General features: G+C 55.3%; 9 protein-coding genes across 9 annotated transcripts; 5 read left to right on the forward strand and 4 right to left on the reverse strand.

Annotated features, from left to right (window-relative positions):
• Window positions 1–2380: 2380 nt before the first annotated feature.
• Window positions 2381–4244, reverse strand: B0T15DRAFT_231918 (uncharacterized protein). Its single transcript, XM_062862959.1, has one exon. It carries the CDS (start codon window positions 4046–4048, stop codon window positions 2510–2512), a length of 1539 nt encoding a protein of 512 aa, XP_062719948.1. The 5' UTR covers window positions 4049–4244; the 3' UTR covers window positions 2381–2509.
• On the reverse strand, window positions 4245–6675 carry B0T15DRAFT_231906 (glycoside hydrolase superfamily). The gene has a single exon (XM_062862958.1). It carries the CDS (start codon window positions 6259–6261, stop codon window positions 4441–4443), a length of 1821 nt encoding a protein of 606 aa, XP_062719949.1. The 5' UTR covers window positions 6262–6675; the 3' UTR covers window positions 4245–4440.
• Window positions 6676–7224: 549 nt separating this feature from the next.
• On the forward strand, window positions 7225–9122 carry B0T15DRAFT_494653 (general substrate transporter; the record flags this gene model as incomplete). The annotated part of the gene is made up of 4 exons (XM_062867024.1): window positions 7225–7744; window positions 7817–8057; window positions 8120–8392; window positions 8462–9122. The coding sequence occupies 4 exons, from the start codon at window positions 7225–7227 to the stop codon at window positions 9120–9122; spliced, it is 1695 nt and encodes a 564-aa protein (XP_062719950.1).
• Window positions 9123–11407: 2285 nt separating this feature from the next.
• On the forward strand, window positions 11408–12592 carry B0T15DRAFT_575674 (uncharacterized protein). The gene is made up of 2 exons (XM_062870999.1): window positions 11408–11944; window positions 12029–12592. Exons 1-2 carry the CDS (start codon window positions 11495–11497, stop codon window positions 12146–12148), a joined length of 570 nt encoding a protein of 189 aa, XP_062719951.1. The 5' UTR covers window positions 11408–11494; the 3' UTR covers window positions 12149–12592.
• A 1945-nt stretch (window positions 12593–14537) lies between these two features.
• B0T15DRAFT_575675 (uncharacterized protein) lies at window positions 14538–15961 on the forward strand (the record flags this gene model as incomplete). The annotated part of the gene is made up of 2 exons (XM_062871000.1): window positions 14538–15048; window positions 15204–15961. Exons 1-2 carry the CDS (start codon window positions 14796–14798, stop codon window positions 15959–15961), a joined length of 1011 nt encoding a protein of 336 aa, XP_062719952.1. The 5' UTR covers window positions 14538–14795.
• A 527-nt stretch (window positions 15962–16488) lies between these two features.
• Window positions 16489–18343, forward strand: B0T15DRAFT_418112 (uncharacterized protein). The gene is made up of 2 exons (XM_062865502.1): window positions 16489–16876; window positions 16933–18343. Exons 1-2 carry the CDS (start codon window positions 16763–16765, stop codon window positions 17887–17889), a joined length of 1071 nt encoding a protein of 356 aa, XP_062719953.1. The 5' UTR covers window positions 16489–16762; the 3' UTR covers window positions 17890–18343.
• A 190-nt stretch (window positions 18344–18533) lies between these two features.
• On the forward strand, window positions 18534–19933 carry B0T15DRAFT_485900 (class I glutamine amidotransferase-like protein; the record flags this gene model as incomplete). The annotated part of the gene is made up of 4 exons (XM_062866320.1): window positions 18534–18560; window positions 18766–18899; window positions 19045–19295; window positions 19395–19933. 4 exons carry the CDS (start codon window positions 18534–18536, stop codon window positions 19931–19933), a joined length of 951 nt encoding a protein of 316 aa, XP_062719954.1.
• A 1492-nt stretch (window positions 19934–21425) lies between these two features.
• On the reverse strand, window positions 21426–22427 carry B0T15DRAFT_503481 (uncharacterized protein; the record flags this gene model as incomplete). Its single annotated transcript, XM_062867473.1, has 1 exon — window positions 21426–22427. One exon carries the CDS (start codon window positions 22425–22427, stop codon window positions 21426–21428), a length of 1002 nt encoding a protein of 333 aa, XP_062719955.1.
• An 834-nt stretch (window positions 22428–23261) lies between these two features.
• B0T15DRAFT_535707 (major facilitator superfamily domain-containing protein) lies at window positions 23262–25323 on the reverse strand. Its single transcript, XM_062869514.1, has one exon. The coding sequence runs from the start codon at window positions 24952–24954 to the stop codon at window positions 23623–23625; it is 1332 nt and encodes a 443-aa protein (XP_062719956.1). The 5' UTR covers window positions 24955–25323; the 3' UTR covers window positions 23262–23622.
• Window positions 25324–25578: the final 255 nt, after the last annotated feature.

Consider the following 25578-nt stretch of genomic DNA (forward strand, 5'->3'; position numbering starts at 1 on the left):
CTTTAGCGAACGAGAGAAGGGGGGTGTAAGCTAAATTAGGAATCGCCGCAAAGGGGGCACTTACACCGTCTCTAAGCTTCTCCACCCTCTCCAGATACCCTTGAAACCGCGAGTCTAAATGTTCCAACTCCACAATCTGGGATTCGATCTTGGGTAGTATATGGTCATCAATCGAGTCCGTGGGTGGCCAACCCAACTTGCCAACCCTCCTAACAATAGGCTTCCCCTCAAAGTCTGCCCATTTACGAGTCTTTGCCCTTTCCCACTGTTCCTTCTCGCAAGCGCGAACAATATCCTCCCACGCAATCCACCAATATCTCCACTAAACAATGGCATCCCGAATGTATCCTCGAAATGCACTCAGCATGTTGATGGCCCAAAAGTACCGCCGTGACCGAGAGAATGTGTTGTCATCGAAAAGCAGACGGTCGCAGTTGTCGGGGTTAAGCAGTGTATCCTCGTCGTCCACAAGCATCTCGGAAAGGGATTTTTCGATCTTCTGCCAGGATGTGACTGCATCGTACAAAGCGTCGTTGACTGAGAGCAGGACGGTCATAAAGGGGTGACGGCCAGGGCGCTCGGTTCTGGTGGTGTAAAGCGAGGACAAAATAAGAATGGTCCAGTAGCCACACGAGCGGATGTCCGGCACCAAATTCAACCGCCAGACATCTACAGAATCAGGGGAAATTGCAAGGGTGAAGGACGCCTGCTCCACAACCTGGTTGGTTCGGTAGAGAGTCCCGGATTTCCAGACTGAATGATCCTTCTCCTTTGTTTCTATGATTCGGTACCACGCGACGTGAAACGGCTCCCAACTCTTGAGGTAGGGATTAATCAAATCCTGCCGGGGACTGCATAGGATGTGTAACGGAATGTCCTATCCACGACGTGGCAAATAGCGGAGTCTAGGTATGGACGAAAGAGCAGCTCCCAAGTGGCCGCAAGCTCCTCTGAGACTCCGTGGGCTCTGTTGCGCATCACCGCCTATGAAGGAAGATTGGGCGAGTCCTTGGAGACGGATGATCCGATGCCACTCCCTGGAGCCAGAATCACCTATCGACAAGCATGATGCGCCGTCTCGACCAACATTGTAGAGACCGGGACGAACGTTCAAGTAGGATTCCTCGGCCTCTAGCGCATATCGGGCCAGAAAGCCGTTGCAGTCACAGCCCGTCGGCTCGTATGCCCCCAAATTCGTGTATTCTGCCGAAGTCATGAGATCATCGACGTCCGTGACAATGAAAGAACCGCCAACCTGGCGCAAGGCACCAAGTAGCCTGTCCACCTTGCTCAAATATTCGGTCAGCGTTCCGTCTTCGCAAGCTTGTCGCAGTCGATTGCTTTCAAACGCCAATGGAAGTCTTCCATCAGGAGGCACTGAATAAAGCGTTACCAGCGTTGAGTCAAGCTGGTTCTTCATATGTCCAAGACTGGCGCGGGAGATGCGTTCGATAGGCCTTGGCGATGCTCGAGCATAGGGTATGAAGGTTGGTCCATCTTCGTTACCTTCGGAGCGAGCCCACCCTTCGTACACCACTGGAGTTGCACGGATGGTGTCAACAAAGTGATACCACTTTCCGTCCTCCCTTTGAATCAATTCCCACTCTGGAACATAACCTGGCCGACCACGGCCCGAATAATCCCCCCGTCGGGGGTCGGGTCGCGGGCGCCAGTACTTCCAATTAGGCGTAGCGCTCCATGTCTTGAACGGAGCGATTCCGGCGCATCTAAAGGGGCCGACATCTGCGTATTCATAGAACTGTTGACGTCCCTGATCGGTTTCGCGATTAGAGTCGATCGACGGTGTCCGGCCGCTCCGATCCTGGTCCTCCCCGTTACCTGTAGCGTCCTGGTCCTGGTTTACACCAGCGTCACTCGACCGATCGCCTCGATCCTGGTGTCCACTCTCCTCGACATCCTGAATCGGACCAGCGTCGTTATCATTGGCTCCTCCTTCTGCTTCGCCCTCTTCTGCTTGCGACCCAAACAGGGAAATGATAGTTTGCAAATGTCGATTCTGCGTCTCCAAGGCAGCGACCAAGTCTTTCAGTGCCTCCTTGAGTTGTCCTTGCTGGAGTTCCGCCATGTCGAGTCGAGTATCCCGGGTTGGATGTATTGACGGAGTTTGACGCTGCATTCGGCCGCAACTTGAGGCTGAAGCGCCGAAGCGCTCAGGGGGATTCCACCGTCGCCACACACACAGGCGATTGCGTGGCACGATGGCTGGACTGTGCCTCATTTGTACTGCCATAGTTAGGTTGCAGTCAAAACCCGCAATTACCCGTACCGTTCCGACTGTGGTTCCGACCAGGTGAAGGCTGCGGCTGTGCCTGAACTACTTCATATCGTCAATGACCCGCTGCGTGGTGCGCACTGAACCACTCGTAATCAATGATACTTGAGTGCAGCGGGCCGGCGTGCTCATTTTCTCGACTCGCCAAATCTGTCTTGTCTTTGGAGTACTGGACCAAATCACTGCGTGGCGTAGCCTGAAAGTCCTGCTCTCGAGTCAAAACGCCTTGCCGGAACCAGGGTCATTGTCCAGCATGTTCGGCAGCGTATTGCTAATGTGCTCGTCCAGCAGTGCATCGTACGTCGATTCTCCGCCCGGAAGGTGATGGATAAGCCGCCGGAGACAGCGTATATTTTCTAACGCGGACGCGCCGCCGCTATCCTTAACAGTTAGCACGCGAGACAGAACATCTGCCATGGCGCACGCGACGTCAAAGATCTTCTCGTTGATGCCGACACCGTGGACACGCATGCTCTCCAGAGACATTGTCCGCAAGACACCGACCAACTCGTCACCCACCTCCACGGGATAGTGGAATGCGAGGTGGCACGGCACTCCGGGCTCCTCGACAAGCAGTCCCAAACGCAGCCTGAGCTGCCAGAGAATGACCAGTAACCAGAGCTGAGTGACCCTGAGGTTAGCTAGCTGTGTTTCGCAGAGTACCTTGGTCTGCTGTGGCTCGAGGGCGTTTCGAATGGAAGCCTGGATGCCGTCCAGCAACGGAATGAGGAGGGCCGACGATGCCAACGCTGGTGTGCTCTCCTGGTTCAGCAACGCAAAGAAGGTCGTGTCTAGGGGGTAGAAGAGAGCTACCAAACACCGCAGCCCCGATAAACTCAAGTCGTCCGCGGATGTAGCGGTATCGCTATCACCCAGATCGGGCCGTTGTGACGGGGTGACTTGCAATGTGAGTGGCCGCCTGTATCGGATCCCGTGGGCACGCTCTGATATCAAGATGACCCAGAACAGTCTGTCGGCCAGTCTACGCCGTAGAACGTCCCGCTCATCGACGCGTAGCACCATCCAAAGAGTGGCAGCCTCTCGAAGGAAGCAAAAGGCCTGACTGTGGTGGAAGAGCGATGCGTGTCCGGCATAGAGAAAGAATGTTGCAAGGGCTCGTTCCAAGCATGGGTTGAAGCGCAATGAGAGACGGTTGCGGGCCGCCATGGCCTTCTCGAACAGGATCCTGCCGAAATCGGCGTTGGTATTGAGGATGCCGTCAGCCTCGAACAGGCGCGCGGCTGGTGCTTCGACTTGGATGAGGACCACGGCACAGAGAGCCGTCAGCAGGCATTGCGCTTCGTCGCACCGGGGCGACTCTATCGACTCTGCCTCCTCAACCAACATGTCGACATACTCGTTGCTCAGAATAGGGATCGTCGGATATAGCCTTGCGAAAAAGGCCCGGGTGCAGTGAATGACGACAGAGTTTGGAGGCAAACATCGCGGCTGCTCTACGTCTAGGCGCCCAACAAGGGGATTGGTGGCGTAGAGGGTTTCTGGAGAGAGACTTGCCGGTAGCTGCGGGTAGGACAACCAGGCTCTTCCGTCAAGGGGTTGCTGCGCCCGTTCTTCGCCTCTTTTCCGCCCAGTGCTGCTACACTGGTCCTCTAAGCCGACCCTGACGCATCGCTGGCATGGCCTGGTCTCGCTGCAGCCCTTTTGCAATCTCCTGCATCGGTGGCAGGCCTTGGATACTTGTACTCTTTTCCGCCTCCCGGCGCAATCGGGACCCGGCTTGGTCATGCCACTCATGCTTGGGGATGTCTTGGTTGAGTGAAATAGGGAAGTCAAGCAGGACAAGACGTCCAATTTCCAAACGGTACCCACCCCGCATTTTGCCTAGCCATTTCAGGCTAGGCAGATCTGCAGCAGCGCCGTGTACCCCAGATTGTCCGTGAGGGGGATATCGATGGCAGTCATCTTGATAGTCTCATCTTGATGGTCTCGAAAGTTATTATATCGACAGCATCATAATCGATGATACGATTCCAGCTGTGCGACTCAAGAAATGCCCGCCTGCGAGAAATAGCCCAGCCCACCGCAGTGGGTGGCACCTGCCACTAATTATAAGCCCGGTACCAACAGTTAAGCACACCGGAAATCTGTTCATCTTACGTTCCCAAAGCTAAGGCAATACTCTATCTCTATGAGAAGTTCACATACACCCTGCCCTCCCAAGCCCTCAACACAGTATCCCTTGGAGTTTGCCCTTCTCTGAGAGTGCTGACAAGCAGCTTCCCCTTGGCCGCCTTGCATCCCAGCGCGCTGCTGATGTCGGGGCATTCCTGCTCACGACTAGTGAAATTCAACACCACCACTGCCTTCCTGATGACCACATCCGAAGACCCGGGATCAACCGGGATCTCGCTCTCCTTAACATACACAAACAGCGAATCATCCTCCGGATCGAGCAGCCTGAATGCTCCGTGGATGAAGAGATCTCTGTACTGCTTACGGAGCGCCAAGACCTTCCGATAGAAGCCTAGCACCGAGTCCGCATCGTCAAGCTGTCGAGCGGCATTGAGCTCGCCATATGCGTCGTGCACCCTCATCCACGGCGTAGCACTCTCCCCGTTGGTAAATCCCGCGTTACGCGAGTCGTCCCACTGGAACGGCAGCCTGGCATGATCGCGAGCCAATATCCTCAGGCCATGCATCGTCGCCTTGACCCGCTCCGCATCGCCCGACGCCACGGCCTCGTTATAGAACCCCAGGCTCTCCACGTCCTTGTACTCGTCGATGCCCCAGGACGCGGGCATATTCCGCATGCCAATCTCTTGGCCCTGGTACAGGAACAGGGTGCCCGTTAGCGTGGCCTGCCATAGCGCGATGGTCTTGGCGCTGGCCTCCCACAGTTCCGGCGTGGAGTCATCCCCAAAACGCGATACCGCCCGGCCGTTGTCGTGGTTCTCGCAGAACACCGTGTGCCACCCGTCGGTGCCCTCGATAAAGGTCTGCCAGGTAGCGACGTGTCGCTTGAGCTCGCGCAGCGCAAAGGGGCGGTACAAGTACTTCCCGTGGAAGAGATCGCCGGTGCCGAGCCGGATCATGCTGAACTCGAACACCATGTCCAGCTCGCGCGCCGTGGCCGACACGTAGGGCAGCACCTGGCTGGGCAGGGGCGTGTTGGAGAGCTCGCCGACCGACACGGCGTTATTGTACCGGCTCAGCACTTGCGTCTGCATCTCGTGCAGGAACTCGTGGATGCGCGGCCCGTTGCACCACATCTCGGGCGCCGGCTGGTGCGGCGCCCCGGGGATGGTGACGGGGGCATCTGGGAAGTCAGTGCGTTTCGAGTACTTGTTGACCGTGTCGATGCGGAAGCCGTCGACGCCCCTGTCCAGCCAGAAGCGCATCGCCGTGTCGTAGATGGCCTCGCGGCAGGCCGGGTTCTCCCAGTTTAGGTCGGGTTGGAATGGGCCGTACAGGTTGAGATAATACTCCTGTGTCATTTCATCCCAGGTCCAGGTTGAGCCAGCAAAATAGCCGCGCCAGTTTGTCGGCGGGATGCGGTTCCCCTCGTTGTCGTACCGCGGCGGCTTCCAGATGTACCAGTCGCGCTTGGGGTTGGTCTTGGAGGAGCGGGATTCCTGGAACCAGGGGTGCTGGTCCGACGTGTGGTTGACGACCAGATCCAGGATCAGCTTCATGCCGCGGAGGTGGCATGCCTCGATCAGGCGGTCGACGTCGTCGAGCGTGCCATACCGCGAGTACACGGCCTGGTAGTCCGAAATGTCGTAGCCCATGTCCTGCTGCGGGCTCTCAAACATCGGGGAGAGCCAGACCACGTCGACGCCGAGGTGGTGGAGGTAATCGATCTTGGAGATGAGGCCCGGAATGTCGCCCCAGCCGTCGCCATTGGAGTCCTTGAAGCTGGCCGGGTAGACCTGGTAGAAGACGGCGTCCTTCCACCATGGTGTTTTCCCGACCCAGCCGTTTGGATGGTGATGCCAGTTGGAGCCCATGGTCGATTGACCTCGATATCCGCAGGTCGGGTGGGAGGCCAGGGAAGGATTTATAAAGGTATTTATTGTATACTAATGCGCAGAAAAGGGCGACGCTTGTTTTCGCGCATCAGCTCGTGACCACCGCGGTGTATGTATAAACTGTACTGTACCGGACCCTGGCTCAGCCCGGCATGTGCAATCACCAACGGGCCGGCGGTCAAAACTCCGACAACCTGGTTCTGCCATCTTTGAGTTGCGGCAGGGTCAGGGGGATCGGAGCTGCATCGCCAAACCTGATATGGGTATGTAGATAGTCTCTTGGCAGTTGCTGAACTCGAGCAAATCTGAACTCTGACAGCCAAAGCAGTTCATCGATCGCCACTTCTCAGGTGGAAGCCCCGCCTACGGAGTTCAAAACCTCAAGACGAGAAGAAAACTAGCGAGACCTGAAAACAAGAGGTCAAGTTAGCCTTTCTTAAAAGCGGGGTCCATCCCAGGGTGTCGGACGCATGGGCGGAGTTAGCGCTCGCTAATTGGCTAAAGAGATCCGGGGTACTGTTGCATAACCAACCACTCGCGCTTGGCCCACCACAACCTCCACGAGGAATGGCCGAGGACGAGAGGATCTTTCCCGGAACCACATACTCGGATGCGGGGAAGAGGAAACTGCTTGGATTTTGTTACCTTCGTCAGCGGTAAGGTTGTTCAGGTTTCTCAATCGAACCACTACCTAGGAGCAAGCCAATCAAAAATTCAATCAATCGCGCTAGAAGCTAACCCCTGACTCGCCATAGTCTTGGGCCAATTTTCCCCGGGTCAGCTACGAGTTCACGGCCTACACCATAAGTACCTCAAAGACACGCGGACGCAATCTACAGCGATAAATAGCCCGGCCATGTCTGCCACACCGACCTCTCGACCTCCACAGTAACCGATCCCCTTTTCCTTCTTAACTTTATACTCGGATTCTCCGCCGCCACCATGGCCGCCGACACAGTAACACCGCCTCGAGCACCTCCCATTCCGTCCCAAGACCAGGAAAAAGCCGAGGTAAACATGCCCAGCATGCCACTAGACGGCCATGTTGTCGTCGACGCAAAGCACGCCACGGATAAGGAGCACGACATGTCCCTCCTCACAGCCCTCAAGTTGTACCCCAACGCGATCGGCTGGTCAGTCCTCGTCTCAGCCACCATTATCATGGAGGGCTACGATCTGGCACTGCTGGGCAACCTATACGCCTCGCCGGCCTTCAACCGCAAGTTTGGCGCGTACGACGAGGCGGCCAAGAAGTACGTCGTCTCGGCCGCGTGGCAGTCGGGCCTCTCGAACGGGGCGCGGGCGGGCGAGATCCTCGGCCTGATCGTCGCCGGCTGGTTCTCGGATCGCTATGGATACAAGCAAACGACCCTCTGGTCGCTGATCATGCTGACCTGCTTTGTGTTCGTGCTGTTCTTTGCACCGAACGTGCAGGTGTTGGTTGTTGGCGAGGTGCTATGCGGTGAGTTCCTTTTCTACTCCCTGATGCTTGTCTAGCATACTGTAACGGGCCGATATTAACTGATAGTCCCAGGTATGCCATGGGGCGCCTTCCAGAGTGTCACGGCGGCGTATGCGTCCGAGGTCGCGCCGCTCGTGCTCAGGCCGTACCTCACGACCTTCATCAACATGTGCTGGGTGATTGGGCAGTTCTTCGCCGTCGCGGTCAACAAGGGCTCGGTGAGCAGGACCGACGACTACTCCTACAAGATCCCATTCGCCGTCCAGTGGGTGTGGCCGGTGCTCATACTTCCACCCCTCCTGTTTGCCCCTGAGTCAGTTGCCTCCTTACCTACCCTGTGCTCTTCGAATACGAAATCTAATAATATTGCTGCAGATCTCCCTGGTGGTATGTGAGACATGGTAGAAGGGACGAAGCCAGGAAGTCTCTCCTGCGCCTGACCTCACGGAACCAGCCGGGCTTTGATGTCTCGGAGACGATTGCTATGATGGAACACACCAATGAGCTGGAGAAGAATATGAAGGAAGGGGTTCGCTTCCGAGACTGCTTCAGCGGCGTCGATCTCCGCCGTACCGAGACCGTCGTCGGGATCTGGCTCGTCCAAACGCTAGGAGGCCAGAATTTGATGGGCTACTTCGCCTACTTCCTGTGAGTCAAGCCCCCCAATTTAGGTCATGGCTCACATGTGTATCCCTCATTGCTTACTCCTGATGATAGCACGCAAGCCGGCATGGACCCGAGCAATTCCTTCACCCTCTCCCTGTGCCAGTACGCCCTCGGCCTGATCGGCACCGCCGGCTCGTGGTTCCTCATGGCCCGCGTCGGGCGAAGGACGATCCACTTCGGCGGGCTCTGCGCACAGCTCACGCTGCTCCTCATCGTGGGCTGCCTCTCGTTCGGGCAGACCAAGGCGTCGGTGTGGGCCATCGGCGCGATGCTGATCGTCTTTACGTTCGTGTACGACTTCACCGTCGGGCCCGTGACGTACTCGCTCGTGTCGGAGCTCTCGTCTACGCGGCTGAAAGCCAAAACCATCGTGCTGGCGAGGGCCGCATACAACGCGAGCAACATCTTTGTCAACGTCATGACCAACTACCAGCTCAGCTCGACGGCGTGGAACTGGGGCGCCCGCACGGCCTTCTTCTGGGCGGGCAGCTGCCTGCTTTCGGCCGTGTGGGTGTACTTCAGGCTGCCGGAGCCCAGGGGCAGGACGTATGCCGAGCTGGATCTGCTGTTTGAGAAGGGCGTGCCGGCGAGGAAGTTCGCGAGCGCCAAGATCGATCCGTTCGCGCAGGCTGCGAGCGGCGGGAAGAGGCTGTCCGTGGAGGAGATAGAGCATGTAGAGAAGGAGATAGAGCATGTAGAGAAGGAGCGTTGATTGGGAGCCCCTCAGATGTCGACGTAGAAGTTAGAATCAAGTATACGCTGTTTACGCACCACTTAGCCCATTATCATTAGCATCTACCTAGCTAAGAGTGCTCCTTCCAGAATATTTCTATCTAACTGAAGGCCGATTCCCAGAGCTCGCTCTATGACATGTATACTCATGTTCCATGTGCACGCGGAAATTGTATGGGAATGTGCTGAGGTACTCTTGTATCTCACTGATGACTATGGGCCATCTGGCCTCCTTATTAGATTCGTAATTAACCGTGATGAAAACCGTGAGGAGATTGTTGAAGTAATGCCTAGAGAGTCTGTAGGTGTGGAGGGCGAGCTCGGTGATTTTGTTTGCAGTTGCCTAGTGCGCCTGCAAAATCTCGTATACCTTGCCTTCGATACACTCCCAGTCTGCTCTGAGCGATGGGGTTCAGTCCGGAACGTCTGTATATGTCATCTGTAAAGCTCTACGGCAACTAGGTATTTGTCAGTCGAGGCAGAGGCTTTCCCTCCATAGCCCGTTATAGACACCCTCGCACTGCTTCCCTTCGATCGCGTCAGCACACGTGTCCGTGGTGACCGTGGCAGCTTGTATGGGCCCACACTCTAGGCACATAAACCTGATCTAGAAAGGTCTCCGTGTACACTCTCCAAGAGTGTACTGCCCACGCTCTAGGCATTTGAATTTGACAATAGAAATGTTGCACATCTTGTAAGAGTTGGCTTGAGCGTAGTGGAACTCACTCTCTCTCTGTGTGTGTGTGGGATGTGAAACTTAGAGCGCCTACCCATTATAATGAGTTCGGGGCCATAGTGGGTTCGCTAGATCTTCGCATGGGGTGTGACCCCGTGGCGACGATCTGCCGCGAAGCATTTCGACATCTGCGCGCCCCACCGCCACAGGTCGTCGCCGCCAAGAGCACCCCTCGGCGCTCGCCGCTGCCGCCCTCAAGGCCGCCCCTGCCCCTCCTATCCACCCGCCTACGTCTCCCTCGTCGCTACCCCCCGCCACGGGACCGACCCCCTTGCTGCCCCATGCCGGTCCTGACTCCTGGCAGGCCACTATCATGAATAACACACAGCAGCTTGAGCGTAAAAGCACCCTTGGGACACTTGGTGTGCGTCTACCAAAAGGAGACTTTGCGTCGAAACCATTATTCTGCATCTGTGAGCATGGACGTGCAGTCTGGTCCGATCAACCTAAAGGGGTGATGGTGTGGTGGAGGCGATCCTGGCTGATGGATGTCATTGGCTCATTCAGCACTTACACCGTAAATAGGTCACGTGTCGAGTCACGTAGGTGTGGCAGCCCTGCGCACTTGAGTGGCTTTCAACGCTCTATCGTGAAAATGCTGACGTTAGCAGGTGCAGGATAGCGGAGCACAGTAGTGGCGTGGTGTGGCGTGGGCACCGCGCAGTGGCAAAGAGATCAGTTGGTGTCGGGTGGTTAATGGCAAGCGCGCTGTGTTGCACGGGATCCGTTACGCGTTGCGTACGGTACCTTATTAGTTGTTTGTTGACATGAATAACGCGTCTCTAACCAGACGACACACCCCAGGCCGTGATTCGCACGTCTATCCTTATCTACCTAGGTAATAAAAGGAACCAATGCCCACCTCCCACTTTCTAGACTTTCTACGTTATACATCGCACACACACAGAGTTTGGCTACGCTCAAGCCAAATTTTATTCTATAAGATGTGCAACGTGTCCATTGTCAATTTCAAATGCCCCGAGTGCGGACAGATGCACTCTTGGAGGGTGTTCACGGAGACCTGCTGGGACTCCAGCAATGGCAAGGACTGTGAAGGCATAGTCCGAGGGCTGTGGAGGGAAACCCTGTGTCTTGATTGTCAGGAGAGGTTGTGGAGGGAGCACTTGGACCGTTATGGAATGGGAATGTGACTACCCGGCGCAGGTACTACTACCTACCTTACCTACTCGTACCTAGGCAGCCGTAGCTCACCTTGAAATTGCAGAGGTAGGTTGATTACAAGAGTTCATTCTCAGAGCCCCGGCCCGGCCGGCCGATGCTTGAGAAATGCATTTGAACCCCAATGTGTGTTGCGGCTCAACCGAGGGACGGGGAAGGCGAACCGTCTCCCGAAGCAATACATTGTTTCGAACGGCTACAGAAAGCCCAAAGCCAACCTAAACCAACAATAAGGTAGATCAAGGTATTAATAGAGGCGTCGCAATCCGTGGTCAGCTGTCAGCACCTGCAGGCTGCATCCGACCTTCATTCCACACTTCCAACCTCAGTCATCGCTTGATCGCTTTCGGCACATTTTGTCCTGCCCGCTTCTGCTATTGCAACGCATATCGACGTCGAACAACCCGCCAGCGCGTAAAACCTAAACAAGAAGGACGATGCCAGAAGGGCCTGTAACCACCATTCTGCGCGGCTTCAAAGTGCCCGTAGCCGTCCTCGACCGCTTCCTCCAGGCAAACGGCATTGACGAAACATGCGGCTGGCCACCGCGTTACAACACGCTCGATGAACCGTCCAAGTTGCTGCGAACGAAACTGGGCGACTCCAAAACGCGCCTGTTCATACCGCACCGGCTGGGACACCGATTGTCCGCCTTCGCATACGTTGCCTACGGCTCAATCTTTGTGTTTGCGCAACGGAAGATCCTCCCCGAGGAGCTGCCCCCAAGCCCCCCGCCAGGCTTCGCCAAGTTGTGCAACGAGATTATAGGCTACGCCAATGAACAGGAGCGAGAGCAGCCCCGATTGAAGCCTGACGACTTGACTGCCATGTACGTCATCAATACCGATGACCAGTCGTACTGGTTTCAAGAGCCATATGTTCGCAAGGCAAGTCTCCATTGATCCCGCCCCGAGTGCACTCCTGCTACATCCATACTAATTTTGGCAAACCATTGCTGCGCTGCATTGTAGTCTGATGTGCGTTGCGACGGCTGCAATACGACTTTTATGACTTGGGTCGAGAAAGTGAATCACCGGAGGGATGTTCATAGGTCCAAGGAATCACCAATCGATCTGCCGAACGACCTCTAAACTCGGGGGGTTTGATTTTTATAGGAGTGTATCTTGACGCCGGACTTGACCTTGCTGGAATCTATGTTGTATATCGTAAGTATCAGATGTCCAATTAGCTATCCGTGCTCTACCAGATCCCCCTCATGACGCACTCCCCACGGCACTGGCCGCAAGTTGTCTGAGAAGAAATCAAGAGTAGCACAAGAAAGGAACGTCAAGAGAGGAAGCGGCTCAGCTGATCTAGCAACCGGGACTCAGGAGGTGGAAAGGAAGGCCAAGAAGTGCTTGAATATTGTGGAGAGGTACAGGTTGGTTACAGGAGTTCGTTCTCGGAGCCCCGGGGCAATGCCTGCAGTGAGAAATGCATTGGAACCCCAATGTGTGTTGCACCGTCCAGCCTCAATAGAGGGACGAGGGAAGGCGAACTCTCTCCCGAAGGAATAGGTCAATGTTTCGAACGGCTATAGAAAGTCCAAACGCAACCTAAAAACCAACAATAGATTATGCATTCCACACCCTAACCAAAGAATACCCTATTAGCCATACATCTATCCTGATAAAGAGCGAAATGCCTTATTGGCAGGCTTTCCCCGCTGCTTCCTCCATTACATGAAACCCCCATAATAAGGCCGCTTCACCCACCAACTACTAGTACTCACAACAAAACCAATCGAGAACATCATCGCACTCGCAGGACGCCAGGCCCACTCCCTTGAGAAACAACTCCACCCCCTCCCCCAGCAAATCTTACGCCCGCTTCACGAGGAACGGCAGCCGGACTCTATCACTGCAACACCATCCACCGTTGTGAGAAAAGCAAACCCCTCCTGCGTCAGAGCAACACACACCATTGTTATCAGAGAAGCAGCACCCAGCATTGTCGCTGAAACAGATTCCGCCATTACGAGAGAAACAGCACCCCTTCGTGTTGGAACAGAACCACCCGCGCGTATCGGAACAAAAGCAGGCGCCCGCATCGCGACAGCAGATCCCGCGTCCCTCTGGACTTGGACCTAGCGTGGCTTCGAGAGTCATGGGGCTTAGCGGACGGTAGCCTGCCGGACGTTCCCAGGGCCGTTCACGATAATGGTTCTCTAGCCATTGCTGTCGCTCTTGTACTTCTCGCTCCCTTGAACTCGGCGACATGGCTTGAAATTCGCTGGGACTTAGCGGAGAGTAAATTAGGGGACGGGACCAGACGGGTTGGTCGCGATAATAGTTGTCTATCCATTGCTGTCGCTGTTCTAGATTTTGCAGCCGCTGTTGTCGCTGTTCTTACGTTTTTGCAGCCGCTGTTCACGTTAATGTCGCCGTTGTTCCCGCCGTTCTTGTCGCCGTTGTCGCCACTGTTGCCATGGTGGCCATTAAATTTCTCCCCGCTGGTGTCGCGGCTGTTCCCGTTGCTGGAGAAATGGTGCTGTTTCCGAGACCGCCTCTTGACCGGAGACTGCCTCCTCAGAGGAAGGTGCGGAGGACGGGCTGGGCTGGGCTTCATCCGTGCTGGAGGCGGCGGGTGTAGGTTGTCCTTCGGAAGTGGCAGCTTCGTAGGAAGGGGGCTGCTGGTCAGGGGCTGTCAGATTTGTGTCGAAGGTAGGAGCCGCGGATGATGACGAGACGGTTCGATTCGTTTTGGAAGCCATGTTGCGCTGCGCTGCGGGATCCGACGTGATTAATGTGGCCGTTGTCTACAAAATGCACCTATGTAATTAGTGCCGGAGAATCAGGGTGTGAAATTGTCATGCAATTGATGGTGCTGGATAGGTAGTAAGGTACCTTGCTGGTATGAAGTATTAGACCTGTCGGGAACGTCTGTCAAAAGTGACCCTGAATTTCGGAAGTGTAAGGCTCGGGTGAAAAGGGAGGGAGGGAGGGAGGGAGGGAGAGAGGGAGTGAGCCGGAGGGAGGGCATCTAGGTAAACTTGTGGGGTCTGGACTCTAGAAGACGTTTGCGAGGCAGGTATGACACGGCCACCTACCTCTCGGGTGCAGGGAAGGGCTTGACAAACAACACAGTGTGTGTGGTAAGTTTGTCACGCCTGCAACAGACTGAAGATTGCAGCTCAGTCTCCGTTCCGCCAAAACGGGCTCCTTCAGAATTATAATAACGACTTGAATCATTTCAAAATAGGCACTAGGAAGAAAGAGCGCGAGGATCTCTCCTTTACACCTTCCCTACCGGGTACCTATAGGTAACCCGAATCGGTTCTGCTCGCTAAGCTCTACTCGCACGGGACTTACTGTTGCTTCCAGGTTGCCTATTCACGGCACAATTAAAAGTGGATGAGACACTCCAGTGGCATTAAAATGGAAATTGCTAACCGAAGACCTGGTAGGCAGAATGTCCTGTATAGACGGCCGGAACTGTAGAATTAGATATACGGGAAGTACTCCCGCATGTTAACATTGCCCTTATTTCACAATCAGCCAGCTCAGCTCCCTGATTGTGGTACGCCAGTGAGGCGAGGTAGTCGCCCGGTCAACATGCTTGCGTGTAAAACAGTTCTGGCTGAATAACAACGCACAACGAATGGGAAGGGCTGTGGTTCCGATCGTCCCGAGTTCATCTTCATCGCCCGGGCTGGAATCTGGTTTTTAAACCCAACATGGCCGCAACCCGCTCCAGTCCTGAGGTACAACTACTAGTAATAAACCACCCACACCCATCATGTCACAATCACGCGCTGATACACTTCGAGCGCATCTCGGTTCTGCCAATGCCATTCCCCGCCCCATTCTCACATCGCTGAACGGCAACAACTCATGGCTCATATCATTTCCGGGCCCGGCGTCCAAGCGCGCCCGCCCCGGCAGCAAGCTCTTTTCCCACATCGTGTCCGACCCCTGGTTGTCCGGACATGCAGAACTCATTACCTCCTGGATGATGACAATCAGGACCGAGGAGGCAGCCATTGGCTCGTGTCACACGGCAAAACGACATCGTTGCCTGCAAACTCCTAGGGGTACCCTATATATCCGTGCAACAGCTCGGGCGCCGCTGTCGAAGGGGTCATTTAAAAAATCGAAAACGCGGCCGCCTTAGCAAACCGCACTGCCTCCTCTCGCCAACACACAGCGGCCACCACCGAACAGCCACCGCTCCTCGACGCAATCTTCCTCAACTTCCACCACGGAATCCCCGTCTTCGCCACGCCCGAAGCCGCCGCCATTGTCCAGCGCTGGGGTTACTTCTCCCACGTCACGGAAACACTCGACCTCGACCCGGCCGCGCCGGCCAACACCTGGCCGTCTCTCCACCCGGGCGGCGGCCTGCCCCACAGGCTGAACGTGTTCCGCCTGCAGGGCCACCACGAGCTCAACTTCGCCACGGCCATCGTCTACTCTTCGTCTCCTCCTGAGGAGGGGAAGATGAAGAAGCACGAGGCGCTATTGTGTTCACCGCACGGGATCAAGACGGACCAGGCGGCTCTGACAACCTTCCTAGAGAACCTAGACGAGCCCGAGTCAAACGACAGCAACGAAGAGACGAGCCGCATCAGTGTGCTGGTTATCCTACACGCACTCAAGGACAACTTTTCCTTCGGCATGCGCTTCATGCTGGGCGTGGCCGGCGGGCTGGCGCTGGAGCGGCTCGCGCGGCCCCGCTACTGGGTTAAGTCGCACGAGGCCCCGCTGGCCTACACGCGGATCGTGCCGTTCTTGGCGCGGGTGAACGATGTGCCGCGGACGCTGCAGTCTGGCCTAGATGGGGAGAAGGTCAACGGTGGTGGTGGTGGTGGTGGTGGTGAGATTGAAGATCGGGAGGGTAGGAAGGTGGTCGATGTGCCGAACGGGGCTTGTTTTGTTTTGGGGTTAAGTTATGGCGGTCTGTAGGGCGGTGGATTTCTAGGAAGGAAGTAACAGCGTAAATAGGGATGAATTTGGGGATATATGCCAATTTCTGAGTGTGGACTCATTGATGTCATTCATGGCTGTGCAGTGTGCTACACACTGGCACTCACAGTTTCAAGACAGCGTTTCTTCCGGCGGTTGACCGGCAGTGTCTGATTCCTCATTCCTGACGCGCGTCTGTGATAGTTCCGGAGTTCTGACGGAATTGGAGTGAGTGGGATCTGCGGCCGTCAGATTTTGACCAGCCGGCTACATGGTAAACCCTCCAGTTACATGCGGATTTTGAATGGAATGCCACGGTCTTCCAGAAGGTACAGTACCCACAGAGGTTCAGCACTGTTTGCGCACGAACCAGCTAGTGTACACAGTACATATCACCGGGAGATTGCACTTTGATTGGTTAGTTAATGAGCAGCCCCACAGTAGCAACTAGAATGCCTCGGAATATGTCATCCTTGTAATCCGTACTGGTAGTAGCTTCCAGAACCGTGGAGTGACGACAGGTTGGTCGATGACAGGAGACCGACTGCTCTTTATTATTATTAAACTCAGCAAGATGCCTACTGGTCTCGGTTTCCTGTTCACTTTCCTCACAAACAACATCTCAATTGATCGACACCTACACTTCTGGCCAAAGCTGCAAGTGCAGGATCACTTTGCAGCTTGCATCGGTTCGCCGGCCTAATCAGCAACTCTTACTAAAGACAACATTCCTCCCGCATAAGGCCAGTCCACGCAAGGTGCTGCTGAGCTCGGTTCTCCCCGACACACACACCGATCACAATGGCCGACCAAGGACGTCATGAAGACATGTATTGCCACGCCTGCCATCACCAATGGCGAAGGCAAGGCAACGGCATGGAATGCCCGGCTTGTGGCTGCATGTCAACGGAAATAGTACGTTTAGACGACTCTAGATGACCCCAACGCAGCAACTAAAAATTGCCTTGCAGATTGACTCTCAACATGACCCACGAAACTTCCACAACCGGCAACGGACTGCCGTAAATTCCGACCCTCTCCCTGCACCGCACATCTCAGACACATCCTCGACTTCCACTGTTTCCAGTCCGCCTTCTCAGCCCGGCCTCGAAGGAGCGAATTCAAGTAGCACCGCACAGCACACGAGTGGTAGCACGCCACAGCCTGCCGCCACAAGGATCCAGATCTCACCGGTTACCTTCGTATCGTTCAGCGTCCCGCTATCTTCTATGCCGCAGGGGTCTCAGGTGCCGCCGCCGACACATCCTGAGGTGTTTGACACGCAAATCTTCCCCTTCGTCATTACCTTTTCTCGGCCGCCAACAACGAACACAAGCTCAACAAACCCGACGACTCATGACCAAAATAACGAGCAGACAAATAACCAGCACAGCGAGACCCAGCAGAGTGATGCTCAGGCGCAACAACCTTTGCAACCCGGCATAGATGCCTGGTTCCAACACGTCCCATCCTTGTTCTTCAGACTCATGTCAACCGGGCATCTCTTCAACCCGGCCAACGCCATCTTCGGCGACGCGGTCTACTCACAGGAGGCGCTCGACCGCATCATCTCACAGCTGCGCGAGCAGGAGGCTGCGGGCGGGGCTCCGCCGGCATCGCAGGCCGCCATCGACCGGCTGCAGACGAAGGAGCTAGACGACAAGATGCTTGGCGTCTGCTCCAAGTGCGTCATCTGCGTAGACGACCTGCTGAAGGGCGAGAAGGCGGCCGTGTTACCCTGCGACCATTTCTTCCACGGCGAGTGTGTGACGCCGTGGCTGAAACAGCACAACACCTGCCCTGTGTGCAGGAGGTCCATCGAGGTGGAGAGGGATGAGGGGAAGAACGTTAAGACTGCTGGTATGAGCCCTTCCGCGCCTCAGTCGGAGGCGAGGAACGGTGCTTCGGATGCGATGAACTGCTCATGAGAGAGCAGGTTGGGAAACGAGGGTTTTGATTTGCATTTTCGGGCGATGGACATGATACCTATTTGATTCATTCTGGTTCCAGGAGTCGAAGGCGGCTTCAACATCCACATCCGACTCTTGTCCTTGAAGGAAATGAGCAGTCACGGCAGGATGGAGGGCGTAAATGGCTGGCATGGGGATCTTTTAATTCGGGATACGGCATGAGGGCGGCGGTTTGATTTAAGTTTGGGCGTTGAGCATGATCATAGTGGGCATTTTCACAGGATGAGCTGGCCGGAAGGGCCCCGGACTTTGACGAGTTTGAGTCGTCTATGTGCGGAGCGTGGTGTGCCCTCGACGGCCGAACCATGGCAGTTCATTGTCTACGGCGCAGCATGATCGATCGAGACATAATAGGAATAGAGCAATGACTAAAGTACAGGACTAGGATTCACTCACTACCAGGTAGTTAGGGGTAATAGACCTAGGCAGTACCTATGCATATTATGTTAAGTGGAGTGAAGCTTGTACGTCTATATACTATACCGAAGAGATACAAGCACAGTCTGAAATGTGGACAGTTTACTTCAGTTTGGTGAAGTTTGCCTTCATCACAATGAATGTTATGGATGAGGGTACGGTGACCGTCTCGGAGAACTTAGAAAATGAAGCAACTCAACCTCGCCAAGAGTGTAGGAGTGGGATCGTGTGGATCATGCCCAGGCCCCGAGGTGGTCTTGGGGGGTCATTGTCCTGCAATTGACGTCATATCATTCCAGATATCGAACCGAACGCCATAGTAGCCTAGCGAGTAGAAGAGGTCTGTACATTACATCGCACACCTACTCAAGGTACAGCATTCAAAGACCACCTCCGAAGGCTCCATCGATATAACAGTGTCGGTTTACATATACCAAGATATTTCATCTGACCTCCACGAGTCAGACAATGAGTCCACCAGCAGCACGTACACTAATCTCGGAACATCCAGACAAAGTCAGATTACTCGTTTTAGAGACTGACGAAACTCAGTATGTCAAATTGGCGCTGTTTATGCCCCAATCTGGCTGTCTCGGGAGTCATTGTGCTTCTGAGACAGGGCTGTTTACTCCCGAATTGCCCCTGTGACATGTCGATCAGCAGCCAAGAAAGGGCTGACATTATTGGACACTGCAGTCCAGAGACGCAGAAAGAAACTGGCTCTTTTGGCGATGTCCTCGGCCAGCTACTGAAAAAGGCTGGGGACCAGCACGAACCGACTTTGGGCATCGAGACGGTGATGCAGTACGTCGTCGAGTCCGAAGGGGGTATGACTCCAACACTGGAGGAGATTGGCGAAGATATACACGCTATACTTATCACTGGCAGTACCTGGGATGCCCATGGTGATGATGCCTGGATACATAAGTTAATGAGTCTCATCAAAGGTAAAAGAGATGAAACGTCTGATCCTCCACTCCTCTTGACTGCCTAAACTCTAAGTTACCTTTACTGATAAAACAAACCCCCCACCCGCCTTCTCACAGACGTCTGGACGAAGCGGCCTGACATTCGCCTCGCCGGTATCTGCTTCGGGCACCAGCTGATCTGCCGCGTGCTCGGCTCCACCGTCCGACCGGCGCCCAGCGGCGAATGGGAGCTCGGCCACACGCCCGTGTCCCTCACCGACCTCGGCCGCAGGCTCTTCAACCTCCCCAATACTGCAGAGAAGGCCATAATCCATGTCCACCAGATGCATGTCGACCACGTCGTGGACCCACCGTCGCCCGAGAAGGAGAAGACGGATCTGTTGCCGGAGGGAACCAAGGTCCACGTCTGGGGCACGTCGGATCACACCGGCGTGCAGGGCGTGTACATCCACAAGCGGCTCTTCACGACGCAGGGGCATATGGAGTTTGATGAGAAGCTGGTCAAGCGGCAGCTGGAGATGCGGGTCGAGAGCGGCAGCGTCAGTAAGGAGGATGCCGATGAGGCCGCCGAGCGGGCCGATTGGGAGCATGATGGTTTGGTCGTTGCGAAGGCGGTGTTGAGGTTTTTCCATGGTGATGATGATATCTACGAGTAGACTAGTGGTTACATTGGGAACTGGGTTGTTACTTGTTAGTAGGGCCCCTACAAGGGCAGGTGATTGGACGGAGAGAAGGGCTATTGTGGACTTGACAACGCCGGAAGAAAGGGGAGCGGTCAGAATCACTCAGAAATAGAGCGCCGCGAGAGTTTGGTATGTTGGTAAGCATTGAGCAAAACAATGAAGAAAAGAAGTGTATCTGGAGTCCTGGACGACGGGAAATTCATGCAATGGAGGAATAGCTGATAGTTTTGTGCCTTGTAAAGACCCAATCTACATGTCTGCTTCATACGTATTGTATTGTACTGACGTTCACATAGTGAATGGCGTACGGTAAGTTACCCGATGCCTCGTGGTATTATGGTGTACGAAACTTGGTGCCAGGTACCTTAGGTAATTTTCGCACACGACTACTGTACTAGTATTTTAAGGTACCTAGGTACCTAGGTAAGGTAGGTAACTGGATTATACGTGTCAATGGACTTCACGATCGATCCCATGACGGCAGCAGAAGACGTGATGGGAAGGGAGTGTGATCCCCTACCCGCGCCATGAACAATCCCTTCCCCCGGCGCAATCATCAATAGCTGCTCCCGCACCCGTCTAGCAGGCAGCAACCCGCGTGTGGGAATGGGAGCGGTAGGGCTGGGATGGACTGATCAGAGGACGGTACTGAATACATGCAGATATTGTGCCGTCATGCGTCGGGCTTCTGGCTGTTGTTCGCTAATGTGTAAACAAGGAGTATGGTGATGATGACATATGCGTTTAGTACTGCAGAGAAATCGTTGCCATGAGTTCAAGATGGGATATTACCGAGAAGTTGGATTTGCGTGGTTGTTGTCACACCATCTGATCATTCTGATGTTGGGCATTGCTTGCATGATTCAGATGATTCCGATCTAGGTAACACAGCATGAGCCCAGTTCCGTTCCGAGACCCAGAATGTTGGTGAGGCCTCCATAAGGTATGTGAGGCTTTCAACAGGAACTCTCAAGACCAATCGTTCAGTCACCTTGCATTCTACTCGCTCGGCCGAGTTGGATGACCTCCGGCTGAACTCAAGACTTCACGCTCTGTGCAGCATATATCCCTCCTCCTTCCTTCAGCACAACTAACCTCGATAGTACCCAACCCAGCCTCAACTTACAGCTACAAGTACTGGACATAAATCCCGCCAGCCTACCTAATACGCAAGGATAAGGCACCTTACCTAGGTAGGTAAGTAGTACCAAAATAAAGCCCAGCCCAGCCCGATTCTATCCCTACTCACACGTTGGTCCTCAGGCCTCCCGTGATGGCAACGTCCAAACAGCGTATACCCACGTACCACGTGGTGCCCCATTTCAACTTCGCCGCAGAGGGCGGTGCTCTGCAGCTCGGAGGCGTGTACAAGGACCTTATGGAGCTGGCGCCGCTGAATCGGAAGCCAGAGCACCGCGTGCTCGTGCCGGTCGAGGACCTGTACCGCCAACCATGCAGGAGGGGTTCACCGCGACGCGCGCGAGGTTGGCGACAGGCGATCTCGGCATGTGGGCCAAGTGGCTGGGCGTGGGCGGCCCCTCAGCAAGTTCATGCTCGCAACAATTTCCCTGGTCCCTTTAAGTGGCCTCTGCCCGACTTGGTTGAGGATTTGCCCGGTGAGCCTGGCAATGCCGATAAACTTCCCAACCCTGACCCGCCTCTCGCTGTCATACGCGGCGAGGGTATCACCCCCGTCATCTACGATGGCTTGGAAGCACCACAGCATAGTGGCAGCCATCGGCGGGAAAATGACGCCAACCCTCTTGTCCTCGCCAAATCCATTCTCAGCGAGCCACGCCGCGGTCCACCACGGGCGATGCTGGAAACTCGCAATTTCCAGCTGCTTGGCAAGACCCTGCTTCCCCTTGACCCGCTCGCGTGTTCCGGGCAAGTTATTACTAGTACTAGTAGTAGTAGTAATGTCATACAGCGGGCCGACAATTCGATGATACGCACGCCTCGCCGGCCCCATCTCCGCCTCCCTCCTCAACCTATCGGCGGCAATTACCTCATCATTGGGCGGGATGCCGTGGGCGAGAAGGACGAGCGGGGTCGGCCTGATCCACTCCCTGTCGGACAGAAACGCCGGGACGGCGTCGTAGGTCTCGAACGCGGGCACAACGCTGACACATTCCCAGTCGATGACGGCCGTGAGCGTGAAGGTGTCCCGGTCGACGAGGAGGTTGTGCGCGGAGAGGCTGTAGAGGCGGTTGAACGTTCCTTTTGCGACGTACCTGACTTCGGCGTTGGCGAACTCCGGGAAGAGGGGGGCCACAAGCCGGCGGACGATGGTAATCCAGTCGTCATGGTTACTGTGGTCGTCTGGCCAGTACCGCTCAAGGTACCCTTCGTCTGCGTTGCTCCGCCAGTACCGGTGCAGGTCACGCGCAGGGGACTTGGATGGCTGCTGGGTGCTTGATACGCGAATCGGAAAGTTGATGTCGGTACCTTTGTATTGCGAGCCCATTATCGCAGATAGGGACTGTCTGCCAGGATCGCAGAGATGGGGAACGAGCAACCACGACAACGGTCCAGCGCCCTTAACAGAATTCTCAAGCGTCCTGTTTTATCAAAACCATGAAGCGATTACTTGGGTGAGGTTCAGTGCGCTTCCAAGAGATATCAGCGGCCGGGCTGCTCCATGGATTGTGCAAGCGAACGGCAATTTACACCCAGAATCCATCCATATTTGTGCCACAGCAACCGTCCGGAACCACGGGGCTGAGTTGTCTAGTACATCATCTCCGTCCCAAGGTTGTGAACCACAAAGGGGGCAAGCAAGAAAGCCTTCCATTTCTAGTCGGTTAGAACGGGACGACCGTCCGAAGTGCTTGCAGAGCTCACCTGCTCCGCCGTGCGGTTGCAGTACCGGGTTCCTGGAACAAGCATGACTTTCAGGCTCCTTTTGAGAGGCTAGCTGTTGCACATACTTTCTTTGTTTGTGTGCACAGTCATGTTGATCACGAAGTCAATGCTGACTTGGCTCTGCTTGGTTAGATGTACCGGAATCTTTATGCCTCATGGTGGCCACGGTACTACTCGACGGATAATGGAAACTCGGATTTGAGTCAGGCAATCTGCTCACAATACAAAGAGTTCTCCAATTACCACATGAATGTCTTCATCAGAGAACTCATCTTGCAGGACTTGTACCTTGACAAGGTGTACCGGTATTCGATGTCCGGGCACAAGGGGCAACGGTTCAACCCTAACCCGTTTCGGTTACGTCAGCTCCGGCGTTCCGGTCACCCATTGCCCCCCTTTTCGCCTAGCACTTCGTGTGTGTGCCTTCAATTTTGAACTTCGCGGGAGGTATGTTTGGCAATATTCGCTTTCCGTTTAAGACCGGAACTTAGCACAAAGCAGTCAAATCGATACCCGAACCTGCCTCGTATTCCACCACAAGGTCGCTCTATTTCTGTGAGCGACCTGATTTGATTGTCTGGTGCTCATTTCATCTCCAGGAACCGGCACTCGGGGCAGGTATGAAGAGCAGAGAGTGTCTGATTAGGTAAGTATATCGGAAGTATCTTAGTGTGTCCTTATATCTAACATTTGTCTATACTCTATACCCCCCCCCAAGCGCAAACTCCTTCATATACACGCCTCTTAAATCACATATCCAGCACATACATGGATGCCCAACTGTGTCTCATGATACCTTAAACTCTGCCAAAGAGGCCCTTCGGTGTCGTGGCCTTCGTGGCAATTGCCAGGGCGCCGCCGAAGAGACAGACAACACCACTGAAAAGCGTCGCCTCAAGAAACCCGCCGTATGTTTTCAACATGACGCCATCCACAGGCGGCCCGACCAAGGAGGCGGAAGCGGCCAGCGCCATGCCCATGCCTATGTATGTTCCTAGGTTGCGGGGCTCATCGGTGCAGATCGAAAGCGCCGATGACACCCCGGAGATGATGGTGCCCGACGCAAAGCCGAACGCGATCGAGTACACGACCAGCCCCGCCGTGCTCGTGGCGGTGGTGAGGCACATCACGATCACGCCCGTGAAGATACCTCCGATGCCAAACACATTCAGCTTCCCGAACCGGTCGGCCAAAATGCCCGGGATGATCCGCCCGAAGGTCGACGCCGCGTTGACGATGGCCAGAAGATACGACGCGAACGTGGGCTCGATGCCGCGGGTCACCGCATACGTCGGGATGAAAAAGAGCGGCGTGAACATGCCGATGAAGCAGCAGAAGGCCGACGCAATGACCAACATGAACCTGACATCCTTGAACGCAGCCGCGATGAAGAAGTTTGTCTTCCTCGGCGGCAGCCTCGGCGCCACGGTGAAGGCACTGAACGTCAGAAGCGGCACGACAACGAACGCCATGACCCTCACGCTCCACCCAAACCCGAGCGTCGAGCCATTGAACATCTTGGACAGCGCGATCGGGAAGATGACGCCGCCGATCGACGACCCGGAGGCCACAATGCCTAGCGCGGCCGCCCTCTTCTTATCGAAGTACTGCGCGACGGCCGCAAAGGCCGGGACCTGCACCAGGCTCATGGCAAACCCGGCCAGCACGCCCTGCGCGAGCATGAACTGCCAGTACTCCTTGCAGATGCTGGTCATCATGAGCGCGAAGACGTAGAGCACGGCGCCGGGGCGCAGCACCCACACGCCGTAGCGGTCGAAGAGCGGCCCCGCCAGCGCGCCGCCCGCGAACTGGATGAAGGACGTCAGGGACCCGATCCACGCGATGTTGTCCGGCGGCTCGTCCGCCAGCTGGTGCGACAGGTAGTACTCCTGGAACACGCCGAACGAGTTCATGAAGCCGAGGCAGCTGAAGAAGATGCAGCCCGCTCCCGCGACGACGAGCCACGCGCGGGCGCCGCCGTCCGGGGCCGGGGAGAAGGCCGGGTTCGCGTCGGGAGGGTTCGGAGGGAGGGCCGACTCGGTGTCTGTTGTTGTGTCGACGTTTTCGTGTTTCTCGTCTTGGACTGCTAGAGCTGGGGAGCTTTGGGGTTGTGCGTCGAGCGTAGCCATGGCGGTTAATTGGGCGGCAACTGGTGCCGATATCTGGTTGGAGTAGGGTAAGGACGGTGATGGTGAGCAGGTGAGGGTAGGGTGGCCGAAAAAGACGACGGAGTAAAGATGGACAAGGGGTTGAATTCTATGAGCTAGGGTTATTGGCAGCTCGAATTCCGCTGTCTCTGCAACTTTCTTCTGGAACGTCGATGAGGCCCGCTGAGATACATCAAACAAGACAGCCAAGTCAGGGAAGGGTCTGAGAGTCTAAGAATCAATATATATACCTAGGTATGTACATGTTACACCCGGTCTTCCGCAAAGCACAGCTTCGGCTCCGAGGTCGCACAATCGGACCATCCGCGGCTGAAAACACCTACGCAACCCACACGTCCCGCGGCGACTCCTGGAGTGGTCGGAGTTAACAACACCCGATACACTGGAATCGGCATTTTCGACCAATTATGTTACAAGATCTCGACTTTCCGGGAAACTGGTGGTGCCTGAATCCTTCGGCTCCACAAATTGCCGACTCTTCTCATTCATTCAAACCACGACGCCACCCCTTCCAACATCTCCGAACCGATCTTTCTGAAGTTCCACACGACTCAGCATCAGGCATCTTATCTGATCTGATAAACC

Source organism: Chaetomium strumarium, assembly GCF_033439665.1.
Source record: "Chaetomium strumarium strain CBS 333.67 chromosome Unknown B0T15scaffold_5, whole genome shotgun sequence".
Taxonomy (NCBI): domain Eukaryota; kingdom Fungi; phylum Ascomycota; class Sordariomycetes; order Sordariales; family Chaetomiaceae; genus Chaetomium; species Chaetomium strumarium.